Source organism: Ranitomeya variabilis, chromosome 3 (genome assembly GCF_051348905.1).
Source record: "Ranitomeya variabilis isolate aRanVar5 chromosome 3, aRanVar5.hap1, whole genome shotgun sequence".
Taxonomy (NCBI): Eukaryota; Metazoa; Chordata; class Amphibia; order Anura; family Dendrobatidae; genus Ranitomeya; species Ranitomeya variabilis.
In genome coordinates this window covers 181,476,248-181,488,886 of record NC_135234.1, presented here as the reverse complement: position 1 = coordinate 181,488,886, position 12,639 = coordinate 181,476,248, and the positions used below count along the sequence as shown (strand labels likewise).

The 12,639-nt window shown below is 45.9% G+C and overlaps 1 protein-coding gene across 1 annotated transcript in view; it reads right to left on the bottom strand.

Annotated features, from left to right (window-relative positions):
* Nucleotides 1–7,832: 7,832 nt before the first annotated feature.
* WNT2B (Wnt family member 2B) overlaps nt 7,833–12,639 on the bottom strand; it is a 133,182-nt gene continuing 128,375 nt past the window's right edge. The window contains exon 5 of the mRNA XM_077294904.1: nt 7,833–8,827. Within this exon, the coding sequence (XP_077151019.1) occupies nt 8,598–8,827 (230 nt within the window). The 3' untranslated portion in view covers nt 7,833–8,597. The remainder of the gene's footprint in view (nt 8,828–12,639) is intronic.

Sequence of the window (12,639 nt, the reverse complement as noted above, 5' to 3'; positions counted from 1 at the left end):
GTGTGGGGAATGGGGGGCTGATGAGACGCTGTGTGGGGAATGGGGGATGATGAGACGCAGTGTGGGGAATAGGGGGATGATGAGATGCTGTGTGGGGAATGGGGGGCTGATGAGACGCTGTGAGGAATGGGATGATGAGACGCTGTGTGGGGAATAGCGGATGATGAGACACTGTGTTGGGAATGGGGGGATGATAAGATGCTGTGTGGGGGATGATGAGATGCTGTGTGGGGTATAGGGGATGATGACATGCTGTGTGGGGAATGGGGGGCTGATGAGACGCTGTGTGGGGAATAGGGGATGATGAGACACTGTGTGGGGAATAGGGGGATGATGAGACACTGTGTGGAGAATAGGGGGATGATGAGACGCTGTGTGGGGAATAGGGGGATGAAGAGATGCTGTGTGGGGAAAAGGGGATGATGAGACACTGTGTTGGGAATGGGGAGATGATGAGACGCTGTGTGGGGAATAGGGGGATGATGAGGAGCTGTGTGAGGAATGGAGAGATGATGAGACGCAGTGTGGGGAATGAGGGGAATGATGAGGAGCTGTGTGGGGAATGGGGGGATTTATTGTGTGGTGAGATTTGGAGAGGAGATGGGGGGATTTAAGGACACAAAATGAAGAGCAAAGGGGGAGATGGGGGGCATATATGAGGAAACAGTACAGGGGAATGGGTTGGCATGTATGAGGAAACAGTATGGGGGAATGAGGGCATGTATGAAGAAACATGTATGAGGGTGATGGGATGTGTGCAGACACAGTATGGGGAGTCACGTGAGCAGGCAGTATAGAAAGTGAGAGGGTAAATATATGAGGAGACAGTATGGTGAACAGGAGGGATGTGAGAGGAGACAGTATGAGGAGGGAGGGGAATAGTGTGAGGAGACAGTATGAGGAGGGAGGGGAATAGTGTGAGGAGACAGTATGGGGGAGAAAAGTGAGTGGGAACAGAATAGAAACTGAGTAGTGGGGACGTAGCATGGGGGACAGTGTAAGGGCATAGTCAGGAGGGGACAATATAACAAGGAGGGGAAGTGTGATGAGAATACAGTATAAATACTGGGCCCTATAGGGAGGACACAGTGTGAGAGAACAGTGTGAAGAGGAGGCCGGTATGGAAAGGAGAGGTCAGTGTGAAGAGCATGTACCATAAGAGGGACAGTGTGGGGGTCATATTTTGTGCAGACAATATAGTGAGGGGCAATTATTTATTCAGGAGCATTATAATGACACTTGTATCTTTAAGGGCATCATGTGGAGATTTGCTGCAGAAGAGCGGAGAAGATGGAAGTCTGCAGAGACGGCTGTGGATGAGAAAACTCATCATGGGATCTGGACAAGATGAAAAGGAGAACAACTCCAGAGACGACATCATCTATAAGGTACCTGGATGTAAATGTTACTTGTGATACTGACTAACTCATGTTTTTATTTATGTTAGGAGCACATCCACATGTCCAGGTTTGTAATGAGTCTGCAGTCATTCTTCGTGACTGCAGACTTCTGAATTCTCACAGTGCACTCTGCACGCTGTCAGGATTCTCTCGTGCTGGTGATTTACATACATGCGGTCACGTGCTGACTAGACATGTGTGGCATCACTCAATGAAAATGAACTGAGCGAGGCCGTGCACGTCTAGTCGAAATGTGGTCAGGAGTATACAAATCACATGCTTGTGCTGACATGACTGTCCACAGGCAAGGGAAAATCCTAAAAGTGTGCAGTGCATTAGTTGTGAGAATTCAGAAGCCTGCGATGTCAGGATTCAGCTCTGCAGGTTCCAGTAGTCGTCACATGGATACGTCACTCATATGTGATTTTCATTATGGTCCTGTGACAACGAGCTTCTCTTCTGCTTCTCTGTTTTTCACTGAACATTGAGAGCATTAGGGAGAGGAGCTCGTGGGTACATGACTAAGTGTGAAAATCGCATATGTCCTGGGGGGGCGCCAAAATAAATTATTGCCCCGGGTGCCAGAAACCCTAGATACACCTCTGCGGTCCAGTCAGTTCTTGCCAGGAAACAGACTGGATCAGTCTGAGGCAGAAGAGGGTTTACGGAGCTGTGTAGCCACAGTGCAGCAGTTCCTGGAAAGAGATATACAGAAAGCCAAATTGATTGCAGAGAGCGTGCAGGAAGCAAAGCACAGGAGAGGATACCAGGGGAAGATGAGCCACGAGCAGGCTACCTCCTTCTGAGGCGCAGAGACCGGTAGCTGGAACACTGAGGGTGTAAGGAACTCTATGACTTACATCAGAGACCGGCAGGACAGCTGAACTCCAAGTTACCTGTCCGATCGAATACCCAGGAGGCACGGTGACACCCTTAGAGGCTGGGGCGTGCTAGAGTCCCTATAAACCTCCTCAAGTCACCAGTCATACGTGTTATGTCCTATCCTATCCGGGGGACAGAGAGAGAGAGATAACATCTGTGAGGACCTTATGTGAAGCCATAGGCAGTAAGGGACTACACCACCATGGCGCTAGAGGAAGGCTTTGATTTCCACCTGGATAAGGGGACTCCTAACTTGCCTCCAAGCCGGCCGGACCCTGCTTGCCCTGTGATTCGGTGTCCTGGACTGTGGCTGCCTGAAGTCGAAAGTAAACAAGGTAAAGAGACTGCAAACCTGTGTCCTCCTTCTTTACTGTGCCATTCACCATCTTCCATCTACACACCGGGAGCCCTGGGGATATACTTCACCTGTGGGAAGGTATACCATCTAGCTGCCATAACATCACCCTAGAGGACTCCTTAAAGCAGCGTCGGTCCCCTCTGACTGAATACCACAGGTGGCCTCATGAACATAAACTTTATTCCCTTTAAAGACCTTTCCCTTTTACATGGGCACCCAGAGCCACGGACCAGGTCACCACTGTGACATCTCCCTGTGAACTCAGGACCCGGTACCGAGGACCCCACGGCCCTGGTGCGGCGAATCATTTTTTGGCGTCACGAACAGGATGGACTGACCCAGCAAATCGGGTCATGTGCGCCTAAAAGACTGTGCCTGAACCGTGCTTTATTGAAAGACTGTTTACTGTAAAATACCGCCAAAAATTGCCGACAAAATTTCCGCCATTACAGCACCATGTAGCGTGCAGGAGGAGTGGGGCGTGTTGTCGTGTGTGGAGCTAGGAAAAACAGCCCGAAAGTCTTAGCCGCCCCCCACAGATACTATTATGTCCGCAAGATATGCCCATCAACAAAAGAGATCCACCTCCTAGTCTGGGATGTAGGGGGACGGAGCAGAGACCGTCCAGAACAGGAAGACGCCGAAGTAAACCTGGTTGGCAAGATGGTGACCGGAGGTCACCCAGAGGAGGGGGAGGAAGCCCGCAGCTATTTCGACCAATTAGAGGAGCAAAGGACCCCGTCATCACCGATGGACCCGGAGGTTCTCGGCGCAGAGGTGGAGGAGCTATGCCGTCAGCTCCCGCGTTCTTGGTACCGCGCAGCCACAAATGTCAGCGAGCAGCAGCGCAGCTGACCCCAGGGGCCCAAGCCTGCAGCGGAAGGGCCGGCACCGGAGACGACAAACCAAACCTGCCCCGGTCGCCGAGGACACCCTGCTAATGCCCATAGACTCCCCACCACCGCTACCACCGGGCCGGGTGTGTAGCCGCCTAGAGTGGGAACGGCCCTGGGAAACCTTACCGACCACCAATGCCCGCTGCAGCCGACAAAGAAGACCCTAGCCGTACAAGAGGAATGGGTGACCTTCCGGTGGACGCATTCCAGTACTGACCTGATCGGGTTCCCTGGGAGGCCCAAGCGGAAGGGGACCAGGTGGAGATAATAAGTTAGGAGGAGTATCGTCAGCAGCAGGCGCTCCAACGAGAGCAGGAAGAAGGGGAGCAGGACCTCCGACGCCAGGCTGCAAAGGAAAAAAGACTTGAAGGCTAAGGCCCTGGCCAGGAAGGGAAGTTATAAGGAAAGGGGCCCGCAGAGACATGGTACCGTGGTGACATTCCACCTTAAATCTGGATGGGGGTTTATCAAGGAACCTGACCTGTACCCAGAGATATTTGTTACCAGATGGGATGTGGAGGCCCACCTAATAGAGGGACACCCGGACAGGGACCTCTACCCCGGTGACCGTGTCATCTATACCAGACACTGGGGAGACAAAGGGTGGTATGCTCTACACGTGCACAGATGTGTACCAAAGATTCTGGAATCTCCAGCTCATGACCTTGAGCCATCACCACCAGCGCGCTCAACCTGGCAAGGTGACATCAGCATCTACTTCCCACAGAGCACCCGTCATCATGTGCTCAAGATGTACACAAACTGTCATCGAACGTAAATCTGTGGGCACTCAGACTCCTATCTGGAGTATGAATCTGATGACAGGTTCTCTCTATCAAGCATGCATCAGCTTATTGAGAGAAATGAGGTTCGAGGAATGTCTCTGGATAGCTGGAATAAGCTGCCTTTTGGCATGGAATGGGAAGAATGGGAAGAAAATCCTTAAAGTCAGACTTTTGACGAGGAACCAAGGAATTACCCTTAGAAGAGCTAGTGTTGTTGACTTCTTGAGTCAGAATCTTAAGACGAGGTCTGAAAGAAAAATGGTATGTTTATATGAGAAATATTGAGCAACATTCCTTCCTGTAATGATTCAGGTACACAATCAGGTTTTCAAATGTAATCTACATTTTTCTCTGAATTTTCTATATTTTTGGATAGAAAATCTACAGCGGAGTACAGAAGTAGCAAAATGGATGAGAAGTGAGGATGTACTATTATTCTGTTAGTCCACTGCAGTTCTGTATTACTTCTGACTCCTTGAGAATCAAAGTTGAAGAATAAATCTTCAGGATGAATTAGAGAAGCAGAGCTAGAAGTGTAGCCTTGAGTTCTGGGACTTCAATGAAATCCTGTAACGAGGTCGCCACCCAGGGTCGGACTGGCCTGGAGGGGTACCGGGGAAATCCCCAGTAGGCCCTTGACTGTGGGAAGAAGGAGAGGAGAAGAAGGAAAAAATAAAAAAGGCTGCAGTTGTTAGGGGCGCAGGCCCTTTAAAAGCACAGGCAGCGTATGTGCAGGGGCGCGTGCACGCAGTGCTCATTACCTGAACGGCAACGTCGCACTTCCTGATCGATACTGGCAAGTGTGTGATCAGTGATCAGTATTGTAGTATTCGGTCACTATGTGGTGGTAATTTGTGGTCTAGTCATGGTGTGGTGGTATTAATTAACCTGTATGTCGTATTATTTGGTCACTATATGGTCTGGTCATGGTGTGGCATATTTATTCCTTGTAAATGATATTATTCGGTCACTATTTGGCCTGGTCATGGTGTGGTGGTATTTTTTTGTATTTGGTTTTATTTGGTCACCATGTGGTGGAATAGGTAGTCTAGCTATGGTGTGGTGCTATTTCTCGTTGTATGTGGCATTATTTTGTCCCTGTATGCTGGTAATATGTGGTATTATTTGGTCACTATGTGGTCTGGTCATGGTGTGGTGGTAATTCTCCCCTGTATGTGGTATTATTGGTCTTGGTATAGTGGATTAAATACTTGGAACACAGCAGTAGAGATGCACTTGCAGGGGTTCTCCTGTGTAAAAAGTAATCACCTCGCCACAGGATAAGCGATGACGTACTGACTGATAGGGGTCTGACTAATTGGACCCAATTGGCAGAATGTGGAACTTTTATCCCCATTAGAACTGGAGTGGCATGTCCATCTTGACCAATGATCCATTCATTCGCTGTTTTTTTCTGGAAGCCCCAAAGATGATGAATGGAGCTTTGGTCAGACATCCCACCTGCTGCATTTTAAAATGGGGATAAATATCCTGTCAGGGATAAAATTTCCTTATTCTTCCAATCGGTGCAGTTTCTAATGGTCGTACCTAAGTGATCACCTATCCTGTGGAGCCCATGGATCGGTGATAACTTGTTTCAAACAAAAGTCCCCTTTAATGTAAGCTACCGTAACTGTACATCCCAGTTATGGTGGTGCACAGTAGATGTGCAGGAGCTGCCTATGTTTTACAGTCGATGCTCCACTATAATGGGGATAACGACTGAGAGATATTTGCTTATAGCTGTAGGATGAGCCCCAGAAACCCCAGTCTCACCCTGTCGCCACCTACCATGTACAATTTATAATTTTGGGGTCTTAGGTGGCAGAATGGACTATAATCGACCTCAGATACCAGTGTTACTGCTACCTCACATTGCAACTACACCTAGACCCTGGTGATTATCTGCGTGTGAACAATGTGCCCAGTTTTCAATTTTATGTTGTAACAATCACTATTCAACCACTTCATTCAATATTCTCGTCCTGGGTAAACACTTGTCTGACATAGTTTTCTGGTCGTGAGTTATGACCACATCTTTCATCTTTTAAACAATTATCTGCTCATATTAATGAACCTACACATAAACTATGGCTATATTTTAGCTATCTGAAATATAACTTTTCAATTAAAAAAACTACCTGCCTGTTGCGCTACCTGTTAAACACCTGCTTGTTGTGCCCGGCACAAATCACTGCCAGGAGAGAGTGGTCATAGACTGCTCCTGCTGGTGATTCAGTGGCTTCCGCTGATTTCACATTGACTGTTCCTCTCTGGTCTGTTGATGGAGTGTGACTGCAGATGTCATTCTGATTGACAGATAGCTCCCTGCTGCCTAACAGGAGGTAGCCAGCTGTCAATTCGCATAACCTTGGCAGTTTTGCTTCGTGAACAGAGGAACCTAGAAGAAGAAGAGCTGCAGTGTTGACATGGAGCAGCTGAATTGCTGGCAGGAGTACTCAATGACTGTTCTGAGCTGATGTCGGGTAGAACAAGCTAGTACTTACCTTTGTATCAACCTGGCTGTCAGTTTTTAGGCACATAGTAAAAGAAATAGTCCTGGAAACTCCTTTAAGCTTTGTCAATGGAAAGCAAATGCGTCACTTACTGCTAGGGTCTTAGGGGTATCGTTTCTCCTTATGGAGAGTGACATACCATCTCTGGCTTGTCAAGGTAAGGAGGCTTATTTGCCGTACAATGCTCCACTGGGAAATTAAATATGCAAATTGCCTCTTCTGAGAAAAAGAAGACTTAACTCTATAGCGCCACCTGTTGGAAGTAGCGATCCTACAAGTCACAATCAACCCTCTAACGAGTCGTGCAATATGATTTAGGATAAAAGCCAAATCAGTATCTCAATTCGCAGACACGGTGTTTCGGGCTGTTGGCCCTCGTCAGTGCAAAGCATGAGAACTGATTTGGCTAGGTGAGAGGCTCTGGACTGAGGTCTAAGGGGTATCGTTTCTCCTTATGGAGAGTGACATACCATCTCTGGCTTGTCAAGGTAAGGAGGCTTATTTGCCATACAATGCTCCTCTGGGAAATTAAATATGCAACTTGCCTCTTCTGAGAAAAAGAGGACTTAACTCTATAGCGCCACCTGTTGGAAGTAGCAATCCTACGACTCGTTAGAGGGTTGATTGTGACTTGTAGGATTGCTACTTCCAACAGGTGGCGCTATAGAGTTAAGTCCTCTTTTTCTCAGAAGAGGCAATTTGCATCACTTACTGCTAATAATTCCTGCTCTGTGACTCTCAGTGAGGTGTCTGAAGATAATTTGTGGAAAAGGCCACCATTTATTAAAGAATATGCCTGTTCCCAGATGTAATATGAAATGCAGACCAAGTGCCGTAATCTGACACCGTAAAGTCAGAGTGCTCACATATTAATGAACAAATGATGTCCAGTGCATCTGTATCACTAATATTTTATTTTGTTGTTCTTTATAATGTATATGAATAAATAAATGTTCTACAATCTGTCATTGATGGGCAAAGAACACAAGAAAAATGGTTGCAATATAGGTTTATATAGATTTAAAAAAAAAAAAAAAATTAAAGCAGTATACACATCATACAAGCAAGTTTACAAAACGAGGACGTCACAATGACATCCATAGTCCTCTATAGTCAGAATCAGTCTCTATTTTATAATTATTTTACTTGGCACAGGAGATCTTCATTGTGTACATGTTTCTCAAAGAAAAGTTTTTAAAAAGTCTCCATGGCCTTCCAAGCAGCTTCATAAATGTTCAGAGGTATTCCCATAAACATGTACATGTTAAGTGCAGCTAAATCCTTCCAGTGAATTGTATCCATGATTCTGAAAGTGGAGAACTGTTGCTGAACCTGTCACTGCAGAGGTTCCAAATACTGGATCATTTGGTCACTTCTGCAGGATGCTTAATTTTACTTTAATTTTGCTTTTGTCATCAATATATGTAGGTATATTTGTAGCACATTGATCAAAAGCACTCCTTAATGAGAAAAGCCACACAGCAGGAGAAAGCTGTAAAGCAGCAGTTTGGTGAGTACCGCTAGTAGACCAGAAATCCCAAATTGAGAACCATTTGTTCTATTGCAAACTTCTCAAATAAAAGAGTTGATTCTTAGCCGGCCTTTGTCACAAGGTCCACACTGCATCTTGGGAAGTATAGTCTTGTCTTTAGTGCCTTGCAGAATTACTTAAATAAGAAGCCATGCAACCAGACTACACTTATACCCAGAATCCCGCAGGGCCCAGGACTTCTTGTCTGATGAGCAAACCTTGCTTGAATTCAAGTCTGGTCAAGCCATTCTGCCCTTTTTGGTGCTTTACATGTATGTATATCCACTGTCTCCTCGCATTCTTTACAGCGCACAGCACAACACCAGTGGAATTTACATTCGCATTTAGTTGTCCGGGTAACTCGGGTGGTGTCATAGCCCCTGCCACAGCACATAACTTCACAGCCATCTGTCCCACGGGAGACTTTGTCACAAACTCTTCCAGCAGTGCCCAGGGAGCCTACAAAAAAAAAGGGCAGGTTAAAATATTTGTTTGAGTAAATTACAATGATGAAATGGGCTTCTTAAAGAAACTTTTGAACTTGGGTTCCGTTCACACTACATTTGGGCTCTGTGTTCATTGTATACTCCATGAAACACTTCTGACCAACAGTGTGCCATATGTCTAAAGAGCCATTACTAATTAACTTTCCTTTACAAGAAGGAAATCTGATTCCCAAGTGCCAGCTATTGAAGGTTAGTACCCTATAGGCCAATGGGCAACACTTTAATGAGCCTTGCCACATGACTTGGGAAGATCAGCCAAACTGGAGCGTATTTTTAAAAAGCTAAGTCACAAATCCATAGACAGCTGTTTCAGGGTTCTTTTCCTATATCAGTGTAAAGTAGGCTATTGGTTGGTTGGGTGTGAGGCCTATGACCAGGGCTGGACTGGCCATTGGGCACCCCTGGCAAATGCCAGAACGGCCGGTTCCAGTAGTGGGCCGCTCGATCCGTGCACCCTGTATTGTTTATGTGGGAACAGAAATCCTTGTTCTCAGCAGCACATCGCCGCTGTAAACTGTAGTTGTGCTGCTGATAACATGATACTGTATGGGGACAGATTGATCTAATTGTGATTGTTCTATTCCCTTCATTCTTTCTCAGTTGGTGTAAAGAGGCCGGGAAAAAAGCAAACAACTTTAGTATTGTCGATCACACTCATTTAGTGGCCTGAGATCAGCGCATGTAAATACAGCAGAAATGCTTCGCAGGGAGATGAAGCAAGGATGATGACAGTTGTAGTTAGCACCCGGCGCCTGAGAATAGCGCTAACTCTACTGCTTTTCCCAGCCGCCAGAGCATTTAATTCTGGTATGTGTAATGATTTTTAGGTTGATGTCAGCTGCGTAATGTCAGCTGCTATCAATCCCTGGTGTAAGTAATGGAGAGATGTCTATCAAACACCCCCACTACTAGCCCAGACCTGGCTGGCTAGCTGGTGATGGTAGTAACAATACCGCTCTTCACAGTCACCAAGCTCAGCGCAAGACCCAGAATATCTGAAGAGCGGTGACATTACTGATGTCACTGCTCTTCAGAGTCACCGGATCTCGTGCTGCGCAGCGGAACCAAAAGTGGCTGAAGGCAAAGTTTATGGAGCATCAGAATGTGGTTTCATAGCCTTTGGTCATCTCAATCCCTTCATTATCTACGAGATCCAGTTATGTAGGTAAAGTAGCGGCTATTCTTGGTACTGCAACTAAAAGCAATAAATAGGACTGAGCTGTAATGCTGGATACAGCTGTGATTATATGTTATATAGTCGTGTTACACTCCCCTCACTTCTTGTAACCTACAAGTGTACGTACAAAGATATTATACAGTCACCATGTGACAAGTGGGCCTGTGTAACTTCAAATGCCAGGCTGAATTTTAGTCCCAGTCCGACCCTGCTTATGAGAAAGGGCTAACTGGAACAACTGCATGTTACAAGGTGCCGTAGGGAGACTTTTATATAAAAAAAGTGTCCTAGGAAATAAGTATGCAATAACGTTTCAGAATTTTGTTGTCCTTCTGTGGATTGACCACTAGTGGCTGCTATTCACCTTGATAATTGTGCTGCAATTCCACTCCTTACCACTAGAGGCTGCTGCTGTGTTCTGCAATTGCCCTTTACTAAGATGACAGATTCTGAACCCGTGAAAGCCATCTTGTTGCCTGTTTGGGCCTAACCTATGTTTAAAACCTCATGTACAGGGCATTGCTGCAGTTTAGGTATCCATGGTTATGATCACTAATATAGTGACAGTTAGTTGTTAGTGGTTGTAATCATGGATACTTAAGCTACTGCAATGCCCTGCACATAGAGTAAGCGACATAGCTAATCACAAGAACTATACTACATTTCAAATTAGAGGCATTTGCTAATATTATTATTACATTTACTTCATATTGGGATAGGATCTTGGTGATGGGAATATATTTAAAGCCACATGGAACACTCACTCATTGCTTGAGTGTTGTGTCTAGCCGTTTGTCAAGTTCAGTCTACAGCTCCTTATTCTGAGAACTGTTTTACCCAGACTGTTTCATTCTTCTCTGGACTGTTGTACAGCTACGTCCAAGGACTTCCACCACCGCTTGCTGTTCTTTGCTCATGTGTTCCCGACCATTGGATTCCAGCCACGTTCCACCAGTATCATATAATAAGTTCCAATAAACTATGCTTGGGGGCCATACATGATGTTATCAACTGTATCAAAAGACTTTGATGACTATACCTTTTAAAATGCAAATTGCCTCTTCAGAGAAAAAGAGAACTTGAACTCTATAGCGCCAACTGTTGTGAATTTGGATTCTGGGCTCCCCCGGTGGCCGCTTGTGGAATTGGACTTGTCATCCTCTTTCCTGTTTCACCTGGTTCCATCAGTAGTGGGTGTCGCTATTTAAGCTCATTTCTCTGGTGGTTTCTTGCCGGTCAACAATGTTATCTGATGCCTCTCAGTGCTTGTTCCTGCTTCTAGACAACTACTAGATAAGTTGGACTTTTGTCCATGTTTTGTTTTGCCTATTTGTTCCAGTTCACAGCTGAAGTTTTGTTACTGTGTCTGGAAAGCTCTCGTTGATCAGGGATTGCTACTCTGGCGTTATGAGTTAATGCCAGAGTTTAAGGTAATCTCTGGATGGTGTTTTGTTAGTGTTTTTCTGCTGACCATGAAAGTATACTATCTGTCTTCTGCTATCTAGTAAGCGGACCTCAAATTTGCTAAGACTATTTTCCTGCTGCGTTTGTTGTTTCATCTGAACTCACCGTCATTATATGTGGGGGGCTACTGTCTTCTTTGGAATATTTCTCTAGAGGTGAGCCAGGTCTTATATTTCCCTCTGCTAGCTATTTAGGTCTTAGGCCAGAGCTGGGCATCTAGCGATAAATAGGAAATGCTACCTGGCTATTTCTAGTTGCGCGGCAGGCTTAGTTCATGGTCAGTATAGTTCCATCTTCCGAGAGCTTGTCCCTCTATAGGCTTGCTATGATCTCTGCCTGCAGAGATCATGACAGTTTGACCGGCCAATAAAGTGTTAAAGACCCAGGTTGAGAAAGGAGAGTTATAAGAAGTCTGCTGGAATTTTTTTTTTTTTTTTTCCTCCAGTCTGCCTTGCTGCAGTCTTTTTTCTCTCTCTCCTCCTAATCTCTGTATGCTCTGTGTGCACCTGACAATAATGGATCTCCAGAGTGTAACTGCGGGTTTGAATAATCTCATCACGAAAGTACAAAATTTACAAGATTTTGTGGTACATGCTCCGGTATCTGAACCGAGAATTCCTTTGCCGGAGTTCTTCACAGGGAATAGAGCTAGCTTCCAGAATTTCCGAAATAATTGTAAGCTTTATTTGTCCCTGAAGTCTCGTTCAGCTGGAGACCCTGCTCAGCAGGTTAGGATTGTGATTTCCTTGCTCAGGGGTGACCCTCAAGATTGGGCCTTCTCATTGCCAGCAGGGGATCCTGCGTTACGCGATGTGGATGCGTTTTTTCTGGCCTTGGGCTTGCTTTATGAGGAACCTCATTTGGAACTTCAGGCAGAAAAAACTTTGATGGCACTATCTCAGGGGCAAGACGAAGCTGAAGTTTTCTGCCAAAAATTCCGTAAATGGTCTGTGCTTACTCAGTGGAATGAGTGCGCCTTGGCGGCAACTTTCAGAGAAGGTCTCTCTGATGCCGTTAAGGATGTTATGGTGGGGTTCCCTTTGCCTGCAGGTCTGAATGAGTCCATGACAATGGCTATTCAGATTGATAGGCGTCTGCGGGAGCGCAAACCGGTGCACCATCTG